Source organism: Sceloporus occidentalis, unplaced genomic scaffold (assembly GCF_023333645.1).
Source record: "Sceloporus occidentalis isolate IW3139 unplaced genomic scaffold, rSceOcc1.0.p SCAF_3, whole genome shotgun sequence".
Classification (NCBI taxonomy): Eukaryota; Metazoa; Chordata; class Lepidosauria; order Squamata; family Phrynosomatidae; genus Sceloporus; species Sceloporus occidentalis.
Genome location: NW_028316983.1, coordinates 94,920 through 109,423, shown reverse-complemented (window position 1 = coordinate 109,423; position 14,504 = coordinate 94,920). Strand labels below are relative to the sequence as shown.

General features: G+C 60.0%; 3 protein-coding genes across 9 annotated transcripts in view; 2 read left to right on the top strand and 1 right to left on the bottom strand.

The window, feature by feature from the left end:
- Nucleotides 1-321, top strand: part of STAG3 (STAG3 cohesin complex component) — a 47,984-nt gene extending 47,663 nt beyond the window's left edge. For all 5 annotated transcript variants that reach the window (XM_089513345.1, XM_089513344.1, XM_089513343.1 and 2 more), the window contains one exon: nt 235-321. In XM_089513345.1, coding sequence (XP_089369471.1) covers nt 235-243 — 9 coding nt within the window. In that variant the 3' untranslated portion in view covers nt 244-321. The remainder of the gene's footprint in view (nt 1-234) is intronic.
- Nucleotides 322-554: 233 nt separating this feature from the next.
- Nucleotides 555-4,909, bottom strand: LOC149315360 (AP-4 complex subunit mu-1-like). Of its 3 annotated transcripts, XM_089513348.1 has the most exons (15): nt 4,829-4,909; nt 4,578-4,717; nt 4,388-4,494; nt 4,198-4,294; nt 3,905-4,015; nt 3,064-3,144; nt 2,835-2,897; nt 2,624-2,690; nt 1,774-1,827; nt 1,574-1,680; nt 1,397-1,488; nt 1,247-1,291; nt 1,100-1,150; nt 870-987; nt 555-776 (listed from the first exon to the last, which is right to left on the bottom strand). In XM_089513348.1, the coding sequence occupies exons 1-15, from the start codon at nt 4,884-4,886 to the stop codon at nt 576-578; spliced, it is 1,392 nt and encodes a 463-aa protein (XP_089369474.1). In that variant the 5' UTR covers nt 4,887-4,909; the 3' UTR covers nt 555-575. The 3 variants fall into 3 exon arrangements, with proteins under 3 accessions (XP_089369474.1, XP_089369473.1, XP_089369476.1); XM_089513347.1 differs by having other exon boundaries at nt 1,574-1,827; XM_089513350.1 differs by lacking the exon at nt 3,064-3,144.
- LOC149315359 (DNA replication licensing factor MCM7-like) lies at nt 4,817-12,534 on the top strand. Its single transcript, XM_089513346.1, has 15 exons — nt 4,817-5,179; nt 5,278-5,375; nt 5,859-6,023; nt 6,099-6,220; nt 6,370-6,550; nt 6,631-6,768; nt 7,331-7,480; nt 7,573-7,687; nt 8,485-8,616; nt 8,796-8,879; nt 9,316-9,709; nt 9,831-9,914; nt 10,052-10,220; nt 11,982-12,091; nt 12,176-12,534. The coding sequence occupies exons 1-15, from the start codon at nt 4,885-4,887 to the stop codon at nt 12,381-12,383; spliced, it is 2,445 nt and encodes an 814-aa protein (XP_089369472.1). The 5' UTR covers nt 4,817-4,884; the 3' UTR covers nt 12,384-12,534.
- Nucleotides 12,535-14,504: the final 1,970 nt, after the last annotated feature.

Below are 14,504 nucleotides of genomic sequence, written 5' to 3'. Positions count from 1 at the left end.
CCCCAGCAGCCGGGGCTCTAGGGCTGCTCCTCATGCCACCAACTTGGTGATGACAACTGGGATGGTCATCTCATCAGCTCCCCCACACCAAAAATAAAGGAGAAAGGAAAGTAGGCTGGTTCTGCACTGCAAGACTCTGTTCAGGCCCCAGGGTTAGTAGGATACAAGCCTCGTGGGAAGAGTGGCATGGATCCGTCCACAGCCCCCATGCCCCCACTTTCTCTCCCTCTCCAGGAGGCCTGAGGCTGTGGTTCTGCCTGTCATTCCTGAAAGAGTTTGTGCCACGTCCCGTCTGCCTGCCGTGGAGCAACACCATCCCAGACTGTGACCCTCCTCCTCTGAGGGCACAGCGTCAGTGCCCACCTCGTTCCTTAGGGCCAGGTTGGGGGGCCCTAGTTTGGTGTTTGGGTGAGCAAGCGAGGCTGTTTGCTGTTGAACTGTTTGTTGAGTTCTGGGCAGCCGCTTTGGCTGTTCATGTCTGTTCAGGAATAAAGTTGGTTGTGCAAAGAGACTGCCTCCAGGTTGTCCCTCTCTGTCCTGGGAGGGAGGAGGGCAGCCTGGCCAAGGCAGAGTCTCTACCCCGCATTGAGGCGGATGACGTAGGACTCGCTGTGGGTCACATAGCGCACCCAGCGATGGAGCAAGCTGGGCTGGGGCCCCACGAAGCGGAGGAAGCGGATCTGCAGCCCTGAACTGGTGTAGGACGGCACCTCGAAGGAGACGTTGATGGGGCCCAGCTCCAGCAGCCCTGCCCGGCTCAGCCCTGGCACCTCCAGCTGCAGAAAAGCAAGGCAAGTTTGGAGGGGGGAGAATGGCGTGGCATAGGGCCCCCCAACCAGGCCTCCCTTGGGCTCCTCTTCACCACTCACCTTAAAGAGGGCAGAAAGCTGGGAGCCCCCTTGGATGCGGGGCACAACCCATTCAATGGACTTGGTGGTGGCCTGCAAGGTGGCTGTCTGCTCAGGGCTGCTCAGTTCCTGGGAGAGGCTGGCAAGGAAGAAGTGGAGCAGTCAAGGAAAAGGTGCGCCCGCCTTGGCTGTGTGGCACATGCCGCATTACGAGATGGAGGAGGCTGCCTTGAGCGGGGAGCCTGACTCACCTGAGCACAGCTTTGGGGACGGGGAGGTGGACACGGACGTTCACGGCGTGGCTGAGAATGAGAGGGGGAGGGCAGTGAGGAGGAGCAGCTGTGGGGGACGCGCTTACGGCCCCTCACTCCTGACAACTGCAACTGAAGACAGTTTACCTCTTTGGGGGAAGATGGCAGCAGAGCTTGAGGTAGACTTGCACCCTGGAATGGAGAAAACACTGGCAGAAGTGGGAGGGACCCCCTGGCTTGCCCACCTCCCCAGCTGCAGCAGCAGCAGCTATCAAAGGTCCCATGGGGGCTCCTCACCGGCTGCCAGGCTCATGGCTGACCGTGGGGAAGAGGTGGAAAGGCAGAGTCGTGGGGCTGCCATTGGCCAGCTGGTACTGCATCAGGGTCACCTGCTCCGAAGGAGGAAGGGGTCAGGGATCCTCCTGGACAATGCCTCCCAACCCCATTGCACCTCAGTCCCTTCTCCCCCTTTACCTCCCCTTGACTCAGATTCACGCGCAGGATGCGGCTGCGCTCAAACTCATCCAGCTTCACAGAGCTGTGGAAGGAGCACTCATCCACGTGGATGGCCATGCCATAGCCTGGGGGCGAGAGCAAGAGGGACGCAGGTTCAAGGAGGAAAGGAGAGAAGGGGTCCTGGAGGAGCTTGGCTGGGGAGGGGGCTGCACACTTACCCCGAAGCTCCATCTTGCCCATGCAGAACTCCTCCGTGAGGCCCACCCGCATCTCTAGAAGGGAAGGAAAGGCATGGTCCCATCAGAATGCAGGCGTTTGGGTCCAGTAGGAGGAACCGCCCATGTCCCCCATAAACAAAACCAAAAAGGACCCCAAGGGCCATCGGCCAGCCCCCTCCCAATGCAAGGCCCCATAGTTAAAGCACTCCTGGAAGATCCCCATCCAACCTCTAACCAAAGAACTCTTTTGAGGGAATCTGTTCCACAGGTGGACAGTGCCAGCAGCTACGTAAACCCTCCCAGGTTTTTTTGGAGAGAGATGTCTCCTTGCAAAAAGCAGAGCAGGCTGGCACCGCTTCTTCCCTTGGCCTGGACCTCCTGCTAACGCAGCCTAGAACTGCCCTGGCCTTTTTGGCTTGTGCACACACCTCTGGCTGGGGCAAATGTCTGCAAAGATGCTCCTCTGGCTTTGGCTGGCAGGCCTTCCTGCTGATGCTGCTGCCACCAGCTCTGGCCAGGGCTGCCCCCCACCCCCCGCTTTGTGGTGGCAATGGGAGCTGGGTTCCAGACCTGTGTCCCTTGCATTACTCTTGGGGAGGGGATGCCTTGAAGCAATGCCCCCCTTCCGTTAAAGAGAATGGGGGTCCTCGGCTGCTCTTTCTTTCTGGTGGGCAAATTTCCAGAGAGACCAGCAGGCCTTCCAAAGAGCCTTAGAGGCAGCCACTTCCTGGCATTTTGGGCAAAAATGATGACCCCCCCCCCCGGACCTGAACCAGGAAAAGAGGCACTTCCAGGTGAAGAATGGGTCTGTTCCCCAAAAGCGGCACATACCTGTTACCTGCTTACTCACCAGAGCAGCCGGGAAAGAAACTCTTGAGCCGGATTTCCCCCTGAATGTCGGCCTTCATGGGGGTCCCCTGGGGAGGGAAAAGCCAATAGCCCCTGGTGCTGCTCCTCCCCTTTGGGCAGACCCCAACTGACCCAAGGAGGGAGGGAGGGCAGCAAGGGGAGGGTGCACAAGATGGCTTCCCTTTCCCCCAAATCTGCCCTGAACAACTCACGTTTGCTGCAATGATCACCGTGAGACGCTCCACGACGTCCAGGAAAATCTCCGGCCGTGACCCCTGCGGAAAGAGTGAGGCAGAGGGGGTACATGGGGAAGGGGCCATTGGCACAGTGCCATATGAGCGCATGGGCCTAGCCCCAGGTGCCACCCTCTGAAGGCCGCGTGGGGCTGATAGCTCCAGAAGGACCAAGCTAGGCAGCAAAAGCAAAGGGCCGGTTCCTCACCTGTTCCCCTCTCAGGGACAGAGATGGGCGGGCGGCTGCAGAACTGGGGGCCACCTTGCTTTGCTGCGTGTCTGCTCCAAACTGCAGCCCCACAAAAGAAAGAGCATTAGGAACTGGGGTGAGCAACAGACTGGTGCGGAAGCGGGTGCAAAATGGCCCCTTCCTAATTGCCCCCGGGACCAGAGTGGCAGCCAGCCTGTTTCCTTTGCCCACGGAGGGGAAGGCAGTCCGCCGCCTCAGCAGGGCCTGGGAGAACGCAAAAGCCAGTGTCGGCGGCCGTCTCCCAGATGAATGGGGCCAGGCTCCTTTGTGGACAAACCTCCAGCAAAGCTGATTGTGGGTTTTCCCTTCGGAAGATGCCAGCCGCAGACGCAGCTGAAGGGTCAGCAAGAAGCTCTTCCCAAATGCGGCCACAGTCCAGAAAACCCACAGAAAGCTCCAGATGCCAGCCTTGAAAGCATTTGACGAGTGTCCGCTCCCCCTTCTGCGCAGCCCCCGCTGGGCGCCGCTTACGGCTGAGTCCAGGCCTTTCCCCTCCGGAGGGTCCTTCCTCCCCACCCTCTGGTCCCTCCTCTTGGAAAGCTGGGGCCCTCTTGTGAAGGCAAGCCCACCCCTTCAGCAAGGAATGCCCCGGGGGCTGGAGGGGATGCCGCCACCGCTGCCCCTCCTGCGCTTTCCTCCCAGGTGGCAGACACAGCTCCAAGCGCAGCCCTTGCTGGGGGGGATGCCTGCCCCCAAAGAGGCTTCGCCCTAACTCCCCCCCCCCCCCGGGAAGGTGGCCCTAGCCCTGGAGGCAAGGCCAGGAGGGGGCCGGAGGATGCGGCCCCAGGGCCCTGCTCACCAGGCCCACGGTGCTGAGGTCGAGGAGGCTGAAGCGCTGGCCCAGGACCGGCTCCATCTGGACAAAGTTCCTCAGCAGCTCTGGGGCCGTCGTCTGGACGTAGCCGTAGTCCTGGAGGCGAGAGGGAGGCAGGTGGGCAGTCGGGGTCTCAGGCTCAGCCTCTTCTCTGGCTGGGGCTGGGGCAGCAAGGCCTCTGCAGAGGTGCTGGGGAGGGTCGTGGCCCGGGAGCCCTGCCCGCGAGCGGGGCGTGTGCTGGGGAGGGTCTCGGCCGGGGCCCCTGGCTGGGGACTGACCATCATCTCGTCGAGGAGCTCGTGGAGGAGGGGGGCGTTGAGGGCGAGGGCCTTCTGCTCGAGGGATCCGCAGCAGTCCCTGGTCAGCGCGGCCAGCCTGGGGGGGAGGCAGGGTCAGTGGCCGGAGGGAGGGAGGGAGGGAGGAAGAGCTGCTCGCCCCCTTCCTTCCTTCTCTCCCTCCGGGGCTGACCTGTTGAGGAACTCCACGGCGGCGAAGGGCGAGGCTCCCGGCCGGAGGGCGCCCGCGAAGAAGAGCCCCGCGTGACGGACGTGAGCGAAGTGGACCCCGGCGCCGCCCTGAGAGTCAGAGACAGAAACAGAGTGACCGCCGGGGCCGGAGCCAGGGACCCCGCTTCCGCTTCCGCTTCCGCCTGGCTCACCGCGAAGAAGACCGGGGCCTGGTCGGGGGCCAGCGCCGCCACTCCGCGGAAGAAGGCCTCCTCCAGCGCCGGACCCGACAACCGCGACGGGGCCCCGTCCTCCTGCTCCTCCTCCTCCTCGCAGGCGCCGCCGCCTCGGACTGGGCCGTTAAGGAAGGCTGCTGCTGGAGCAGGGGACCCTGGCCCCTTCCCTCCCTCCCTCCCTCCCTCCCTCCCTCCCTTCCCTCGGAGGAGGAGGAGGAGGAGGATACGGTCCTTGTGGAGGAGGCGCTCGCCCCGCGAGGAGAGCACGAAGACCTGCGCGAACATGGCCGGCGCCCAGCAGCAGCAGCAGCAGCAGCAGCAGCAGCACTCTGCGCATGCCCAGAGGAGACGCTCCGATGGAGCCCCCGAGAGGGAGGGACTCAAGGGGCGGGGCCTGAGAGACCCCGCCCCTTTCGCGTCGCGCGGGACCGCCGGGGGCGGCGATTGGCTGAGGGTCGTGGTCACGTGGAGCGGTGGCCGCGCCTCCCGCACACATTTTTGCGCGGGAAAAGGAGCGGAGAAGAAGGAGGGGAAGATGGCGGCGAAGGGCGGCGGCAAGGAATACGGCGCAGAGATCGGTGAGGAAGGAAGGAAGGCAGGCAGGCGATAAGGGAGGAGGGCTGGATGGCGGCGGCGGCGGCGGGGCTGACCTTCTTCTCCCGCCCTTCCCCCGCAGAGAAGGCCAAGGCGTTCCTGGAGGGGTTCTTCACGGAGGAGGAGCAGGGCCAGGGCGAGGCCTCGGCCGGGAAGCGCTTCCCCTACCGCCGGCAGCTGGTGAGAGCGAGGGAGAGCGGGCCCTTCCCAGCCCTAGCCCCAGCCCCGCCTCTGCGCCTGCTGCTCCGCGCCTTCAGGCCTGGCAAGGCGCCCTGGCCGCGGGGCGGAGAGGCGGAGAGAGCGGCGCCTTCCTCGGAGGAGGCCTCGCAGCCTCGGAACAGGGCCGTTTGGGGAGGGCCCTTCTTCGCCTTCGGGGCGCTGACGTCTGGAAGCTTGGCCCAGGAGTAGTTTGCGGTGCTCCGCCGCCTCCTCCTCCTCCGTCCGTCCGTGGCTCCGGCACAAGGCTCCTCCGCCGCTTGCCTTCCTGCCACGGAGCCCCAGCGGCAGGGGAGGAGCTCATTGCAGGCTCATTGCTGCCGTGAACCTGATCAACGAGCAGCTGCTAATGGCTCCAGTAACCAGGCATAAGCAGCTACAGCGCCCGATCTGGGCTTGCCTCCTTCCGAGCCACGGAGGCCTGACCCAGGCCTTTCCCTCCCTCAGGCCTCGCTGGCGCAGCGGGAGTCCCAGGCACTGCGGGTGGACCTGGACCATGTGGCCGAGGAGGACCCTGCGCTGGCGGAGGCCGCCGCCGAGAACACCCTGCGCTACCAGCGCCTCTTTGCCCAGGCCGCCTCCGAGCTGCTGCCGGCCTTCCGGAGCGGAGAGGTAAGGCCTGGGCCTGGGAGGGGCGGGGGCCCTGGAGGGGTCTCCGGGCGGCCCTGACCCTCCTTCCTCCCGCAGGTCGCCCACAAGGACGCGCTGGACGTCTACCTGGAGCACCGGCTGCTGCTGGAGGGACGCGGCGGAGGCAGCAGCGGGAGGGACCCCCAGAACCAGTTCCCCCCGGAGCTCATGCGGAGATTGTGAGTCGGGGCCAGGGGAGGGAGGGCCCGGGTCCCTCCAGCTTTAAGGCTGGGATGGGGCCCCGGGAGGACCCCCTGGCCAAGGACAGCCGCCAGGACCCCCTCCCTCTGCTTAACCCCCTCCCTCCCTCCCTCCCTCCCACCGGCAGCGAGGTCTACTTCAAGGCCCCCTCGACCACGAAGCCCCGCGTGATCCGGGAGGTGAAGGCCGACTCCATCGGGAAGCTGGTGGCCGTCCGGGGCATCGTCACCCGCGTCTCGGAGGTCAAGCCCCGGATGGTGGTGGCCACCTACTCCTGCGACCAGTGCGGGGCAGAGACCTATCAGCCGGTGAGCACCAGCCCTTCGAGGCGGGCAGGTGGAGGAATGGGACTGTAGGGGCCTGACCCCCTGCCCACATCTCTCCCCAGATCCAGGCCCCCACCTTCACCCCGCTGCTGATGTGCCCCAGCCGGGAGTGCCAGACCAACCGGGCCGGGGGCCGTCTGTATCTCCAGAGCCGGGGCTCCAAGTTCATCAAGTACCAGGAGCTCAGGATCCAGGAGCTGGTGAGACCGGGGGGGGGGGGCTTTTCTTCTGCTGGTGCCTCCCCCTTCTCTAGTCCCCAAGCACAGCTGAGGCTTCCTGTGGCCCTGGGCCTCACTCAGGATGGAGGGCAGGGGCTGCTGTGGGGAAAGAGAGGCTCTGGGGTGGGATGCCACAGGAGACTGCAGGTGCGAGGAGCAGGTGGCCTGGAGGCAGGCAGCTCCTCAGTTCAGCCCAAGCCTCTCAGAAGCTCCCATCTCACAAAGAAGATCGGGCATCAATGCTGGAGCCTCTGCAGGCTGTTCCTCTTGGCTCTGCTGGCCTTCCTGGGTGCCCTCCAGCCCCACAGCAGGAGCCCTCCTGTCCCCCATGGAAGCTCCCCCGTGGGTCCTGCCTGGGTTGGCTCTCCTCTGCAGCTGTCTCAGCCACTGGAGGGGCTCAAGAGAGTTTCTCGTGAGCAGTCAGGGGTCTTCTGTGGAAAGGACCCTCCTTCCCGCCTGGGGATCTGGCTGGGCCTTGGAGGGGGCCCCCTGCCTTCCTTTGCCTCCGACCTGGCAGTTCATCACCCGCTTTCTTTGCTTGCAGAGTGACCAGGTGCCGGTGGGCAACTTGCCACGCTCCATGGCCGTCAGCATGCAAGGAGAGAACACGCGCCTGGTGCAGCCCGGAGACCACGTCAGCATCACCGGGGTCTTCCTCCCCGTGCGGCAGACTGGCTTCCGGCAGCTCCTGCAGGTGGGGGCAGTCAGGCGGGGTGGGCAGTGGGTGGCAATGGGGCACCTGAGGTCAGTGGGCTGTGGGTGACCAAGTGGCGTGCCTCCTCTCAGGGCCTCCTGTCAGACACATACCTGGAAGCCCACCACATCGTCTGCCTGAGCAAGAGCGAGCAGGAGGAGCTGGAAGAGGAGGGCCTCTCAGAGGAAGAGCTGCGCCAGATCACCGGTGAGATTCAGCTTGTAACCCCGACCCCTCCTCTCCCCTGGAAGCATGGGTCTTTGGGGTGTGGGTGATGCTGGTGCCAAAAGTGGTGCAGAAGGTGGCAGGTGCCACGCGTGTGTCTGTGGTTCAGACAGAAGATAGTCTTGGACTTGCAAGAGGCTCCTGGTAACGTCTTGGTCAAGCAGGAAGCTGCAGCTGGCAGAAAGGATGGGGAGGAGAGATTTCCTCTGGGGCAAAGCCCCCTTCGAAGGTCAGTGGCTGGAGGAGGAGGAGGAGGAGGCTTGGCAGATGTCCAAGGCGGAGATCCTGGCCAAGTTTGCCAGGAAGGAGTTCCAGCAGAGAATCCAGAACAAGAGGAAGCAGCTCCAGTCTGGCCCTGGTCAGGGCTGGTGGGGCAAGGGGCGGCATCGAACTCTCCTTCCCTTTCCCCATTTCTTGCTCTCTGCTGTCAACTGTGCAGATACCATTTTCTGGGGAGGACTTGATTAGCATGTCTGCCGGCATCTCTTTCAAGCTTCAGGGATTCTGCCTCCGAGGGTTACTGGTGTGATGTCTTTGTAAAACACACATGCGCATGTGTGTGCTTCTCTTGGGAACGTGGCCTCCTCCTTGGTCCTAGGCGGACTGGCTTTCTCCCTGCCTCCGCCACTTGGTCCTGGCGCCCTTCTTGCAGGGGATGGATGCTTCCCTTTGGCATTCATGCCACGTCTTGGGCCCCATGTTGGGAGGGAGGCGGGTAGGATAGGAATTAAATTAATAAGCCAACAACCTGCTCTTCTGGCACCCTGCTTGTCTTGCAGAGGAGGACTTCTACGACAAGCTGGCGGCTTCCATTGCCCCTGAAATCTATGGCCACGAGGATGTGAAGAAGGCGCTTCTGCTGCTGCTGGTGGGCGGCGTGGACCAGAACCCACGGGGCATGAAGATCCGGGGTAAGGCACAAGGCAGGGAGCTCCTTTACTGGGGCCGCGGAGGCAGGGCCGCCCCATGGCGGTCGGAGGGCATCCTCTCCCCCTTCCCCTGTCAGTCTTCCTCAGTCCCTTCTGCAGGAGACAGCGGCTGTCAGCTCAGAAAGAATGCCCCATATTTCTCCTCCGTTCCCCTTGTTTAGGGAATATCAACATCTGCCTCATGGGAGACCCTGGCGTGGCAAAGTCCCAGCTGCTCTCCTACATCACCCGCCTGGCACCACGCAGTGAGTACTCAGGGGTGATAGCTTCTTCCCATGCTTGACCAAAGAGCCAGCAGTGAAGGATGATGGGAGTTGGAGTCTGAAGCAACGGGAGGGTCAGAAGCAGCCCCTGCCCGGGGGCTCCCATTTGCCTGGGCATGGGAGGCACCTTGCCTGCTTCTACCAGGGAGGGGTGGCAGGCTGCCCCTGTTCTCTTCCCCAGCTGTGTTGGGGTAAAGTAATCCTGGCAGAGGTCTGGGAGGGGCTTCCTTCTGCACAGAGCCCCACAGGTCCTTTGCTCAGCAGCACCCCACTGCCCCCAGCTTTCCCTCTTTTCTGGCTGCTGGGGGAGTGAGGGGGAAAGGGTGGTCCAGCGCCCTCCCAAGGTGGAGGGAGGGGTGGCTGGAGGGGTGTCCAGCCAGGCCAAGGGCCTCCTTAGCCTCCCACGCTTCCTCTGCAGGCCAGTACACAACGGGGCGGGGCTCCTCTGGAGTAGGTCTGACGGCGGCGGTGCTACGGGATCCACTGACAGGGGAGCTGACCTTGGAGGGGGGTGCGCTGGTGCTGGCGGATCGGGGCGTCTGCTGCATCGACGAGTTCGACAAGATGCTGGAGTCAGACCGCACGGCCATCCACGAGGTGATGGAGCAGCAGACCCTCTCCATTGCCAAGGCGGGGATCCTGACCACCCTCAACGCCCGCTGTGCCATCCTGGCGGCTGCCAACCCCGCCTACGGGCGCTACAACCCCAAGCGCAGCCTGGAGCAGAACATCCAGCTGCCAGCTGCCCTCCTCTCCCGCTTCGACCTCCTCTGGCTCATCCAGGACCGGCCCGAGCGCGACAATGATCTTCGGTGAGGACGCAGGCCGAGGGAGTGCGGCAGGGGCATGCGTTGCAGCGATGGCTGGGGGACTCTCAAGTCGATTCCTGCCTGGAAAGCTGTGACAATTCGTTCTCTCCCTCTCTGCCTGCAGCCTGGCTCAGCACATCACCTATGTCCACCAGCACAGCCGACAGCCACCCTGCCAGTTCCAGCAGCTCGACATGGGCCTCATGAGGTAAGGAGACGGCAAGGATGCGGCCTGCCCTGGTTGCTAGGGGGGAATCCCTGGATATCTAGAGAGGGAGGGAAGGAGCTCGGCATGGGAGGCATAGAAGCCCCCAGCTGAAGTGTATACCCACGGTCTCCCGGCAGGCGCTACATCGCCATGTGCAAGCGGAAGCAGCCGACTGTGCCGGAGTCATTGGCTGACTACATCACGGCGGCCTACGTGGAAATGCGGAAGGAGGCCTGGGCCAGCAAGGACACCACCTACACCTCCGCCCGCACTTTGCTGGGCATCCTGCGCCTGGCCACTGCGCTGGTGAGTCAGGGAAGGGTGAGGGGGTGGCTGGGGACCTTGATGTTTCGGCAGCCTTGGGCCACTGCTGGGCTATTCCCAGCTTGCCTCCCACGAGTTGCCAGTCACTGGAATGGTCATGCGTCGTCATTCAGTCAATGGAAGACGCACATGGCTCAGGCCCCTCGGTGTTCAGGGTCCCCTTGAGATGCTCCTGCTGTTGTAGGGCTGGGCTGGGCTGGGCTGGGCTGCTCCTGGCCCTCTGCAAGGATGATGGGAGGTGGGCTCCCAAGAGCTATGGAGCACAAAGGGGAATGAAGGAAGCCAGACATGCTGCGTGCGCCAGCAAATCAGCAAGAGAGTGACACTCCCTCCTCAGTCGGGGAGTTTGATTGTGTTTGGAAACCTGGTTTTTCCTGCTATTCTTTCTCTTTAGTTTTTGTCAGGTTTCTAGTTAGCATTGCAGATTTTGCTTTGTAAATCTAATAGTTTAGGTATGCTTTCATCCAGATCTTCAAAGATGGTTACAAGATTGTCCGCAAAGGCCCATAGCTTATACTTTTCTCCTGTGATTGTTGTTGTTAGCTGCCCTCAAGTCGGTTCGGACTCATGGCTCCTCTTTGGGTGAGACATCGCCAAGGATCCCATCCATTCATGGGGATGATGGGGAAAACTGTGGCCTGGACGGGTCTGATTTTAGTGCTCAGTTGTATGTCTTTGCTCTTCAGGATCTTTTCCAGTTCTTTCGTAGCTGCTCTTCCCATTCCTAAAACATGGCTGTGTTGACCATTTAACAAATCCAAACAAAAATCCATCAGCGATACCTTTATTGGCCAACCAAAATGCACAATATACTTGTTGCAAGCTTTCGAAGCTCCATGGGCTTCTTCTTCATCAGGCAAGATGTAACATTCTAGTCAATGTTTGATCCTAGATATGGGATTTCTTATTTAAGTTTCCTCATTGTCTGGATTGAATTTGTGTATTTCTTCTGCGGTCATTGTTTTCTTTATGTTCAGCATCAGAGCTGCCTTTGCACTTTCATCTTTGACCTTCCGTATTAACGGTTGCAACGCCTGAATAGTATGGTGTCATTGTCCGCATATCTGAGGTTGTTAATGCTGCTTCCTCCTACCTTCAGTCCTCCTTTTTCTGATTCTAATTCTGCTTTTCTTATGATGTCTTCAGCATATAAGTCAAACAAGCACCGAAGGGTGATAGGATGCAGCCTTGCCTGACCCTTTTTGCCTATTGGGATCTACTCTGTTTCCCCGAATTCTGTTCTGACGGTGGCCTCTTCTCCACAGGACTATCAAGCCGAGTGCCACCCCAATGTCTTTGAGGGCTTTGCGTAGCTTTTCGTGATCTATCTACTTTTATACAGTCTTTGTCTCTAACTTGATTGTTCAGCATTTCTAAACTTGGCTGGATTTATTCTGCCACCATTGCCTTGCTCTGAGGCTCGGAGCGTGGGACGTGGAAGGTTACACAGGTCCTGAATACACTGCAGAAATAACCCAATTTGAGACCACTTTAACTTCCCTGGATCAGTGGTAGGGAATCTTGGGAATTGTAGTTTATTGTGGCACCAGAGTGCTCTGACATGTCCCACAAAACTATGGTTCCCCCCAAGGACTATGAAATTTTTCCAGAGCGTATTCTTGTGATAGCTTGTTTAATAATGCTTGTAGGGTGCAAGTAAGTGTACCCCAGTCCTGGCAGAGGGGAGGCACTCCCTCCAGGCCTGGCATTTGAGGGTAAACGGTGGCCCTTTTCCCAACACAGGCACGGCTGAGGCGCGTGGACGTGGTTGAGAAGGAGGACGTGAACGAGGCCATGCGCCTGATGGAGATGTCCAAAGACTCCCTTTTGGCTGACAAAGGGCAGCTAAGTAGGTGAGTACCTCTGCCGCAAACCAGCCTGGCGTCCCTGCGGTGGCTGGCAGCGATCCAGAGCTGAGTGTTCCCTTGCCTCCGCAGGACGCAGCGCCCCTCTGAATTGATCTTTGCGGCCATCCGAGAAATGGTGCCGGCTGATGGGGCCCGTTCCGTCCATATTGGCGAGGCAGAGCAGCGCTGCGTGTCAAAGGGCTTCACTCCTGCACAGTTCCAGGCTGCCCTTAGCGAATACGAGGAGCTCAATGTCTGGCAGGTCAACCAGAAGAAGACCCGGCTCATATTCGTCTGACCGGGGGCCTCCTCCTTGCGGAGCCGCATGCGCCGGCTGCGCCTTTCCTGGGAGACCTCCATCAGCGGCCATCTCTCTCCGTCCTTTTTATCATTTGACCTATTCCTCCCCCACCCCAGACTTCAATAAAAGTTTTTGTGTCCCTTGAAAAGAGCCAGAGCGCTTTTCTGTGGACTTGGAGCGATGGCTCATGCAAGAGATGACCAGGGCTGTGTGTGTCTGGACTGGATAGGAGAGAGGGACCAGCCCTAGAGATGGTCTCCGTTTTGTTTGCTGCAAGTCAGTGAATGGAGGGAAATAGGGGGGTGGTCAGCAGCCCCACGCTCACATCTCTTAAGGCCCCTGGGGAGAACAGAAGGCGATTGAGGAGGAAACACAGCTGGGGAACAGTCATTCTTGTCCCTAGTTTTCTAGGCTTACATTCTGGTTTTGTAAACTGGACCAAGCTTGAGAGCTAAGCATGAGTTTGTGCATCTAAGGCCTGAGCGCCAGAGGGAACGCTTCCTTAAAAACTAGCAGTCTGACACTGGAACACTCCATTTTCTGTGAGAGGTGGAGTGGCAACAAAAGTGGGGAAGGAGTCTTGTAGCGGCACATTTTAAAGCCTTACTAAGGTGTTTGGCAAAAACTTCCACTGGCTGCTGCTTGAAGCGAAGGATGGAAATGGCGAGGCAAGGTGGGACTGAGATGGGGAAAGACCAGCGCCTTGGCAGCTGTCCTGCCAGCAGCAAGCAGTGGTCCTCCTACCCTGGTCCTGCCGCCATTTGCAGAGTCACAGGCCTTGGGGCTTTTCTCCTCTTCCCCGACACACACACACACACTTTGTAATGTAAGCACCTCATCTGTTGGGAAAAGATCAGAACTGCTGTTGTTCTGATGGCTGCCTCCCAATGGGGTTTTGCTTTGCTCCTGCTGAAGCATCCAAGCCCCCTTGGGAGCAATGATGACCCTCCAGCCTCTTTTTAGGAGGCTCCATCATCCCCCATTGAAGCAGAACGGCTCTTACCCTCCTGAGGTCGAGGTGGAAAATACTTTCTACAGGACCTGCCTCACAACTGGTGTCATCCTCCTTGGCTTTTACAGGCTGAATATGAGCTTTCTAAGAGACCTCTTTCCCCAGCAATAATGTTATATGCTGTGTTCATTCCAGTGCCCCTTGAGAGGAAGACATTTGCAGCAGGGTCATCTCTGCTACTGAGATTGTTAACTGCCTTTGAATTGTCCTCAGCTCCCATCCACCCCCATCTCAACCTAGAAGCCTAGAGTTGGAAGAGACCCCAAAAGGGGCCATCCAGTCCAGCCCCTTTCTGCTATGCTGGAACTCTCCATCAAGGCATCCCCAAGAGGCGGCCATCCAGCCTCTGTTTAGCAACCCAGGTGGCGCAGGGGTTCAGTGCCTCTCCTGAGCCACTCACTCACAAACCACAAGGTTGTGAGCTCAATCCCAGCCAGGGTCTCGGGGTTGACTCTCCACGGCATCCTTCCAAGGTCCCTAAAGTGAGTCCCCAGCTTGTGGGGGGCAATTAGCTGACACTTTGCCCACCACTGACTACATCAGTAAGTGGTACAGAAATATTCTTGCTACTGTTCTTGTTCAAAGACCTCCCTCCAAAGAAGGAGACTCCATCACACTCCGAGGGAGAGAGTTCTTACTCCCAGGGAGCTCCTCCTCATGTTTCTGCTCTGGCCCTGCAGGCTCAGCCCCAGGACCTCCCTGACAGTCTATCCTCCTGGCATGCAACTTTCCTCTCTCTTCTTACTGCCACCTCTCCTATCTGTCTGCTTGCTTCCTCTCTGCACAGCATCTCTACTTCTATACGCTTGCCACCCCTCTTCCCGCCATTTTGCAAAACTCATCTGGTGAGGAAGAGCCCCTGGTTTGGATGCAGAAGGTTCAATCCTCAGCTGAGGCTCTGTGGAACAAGCCAGGAAGGGACCCTCCCTGAAATCCAGCAGAGTCGGCTGCTGAGTGGCAGTTTATGGAGCAGGTTCAGGGGAAAATATTTCTCCCCAAACATTCACAACTGGAGACAAATGCTACTCTCTCCCTGCTTCTTAGAGCCAGGAGACAGCAGGGCCCAGGCCTGTGAGGAAGGTTCTGGAAGGATGTGATGCCCCCAC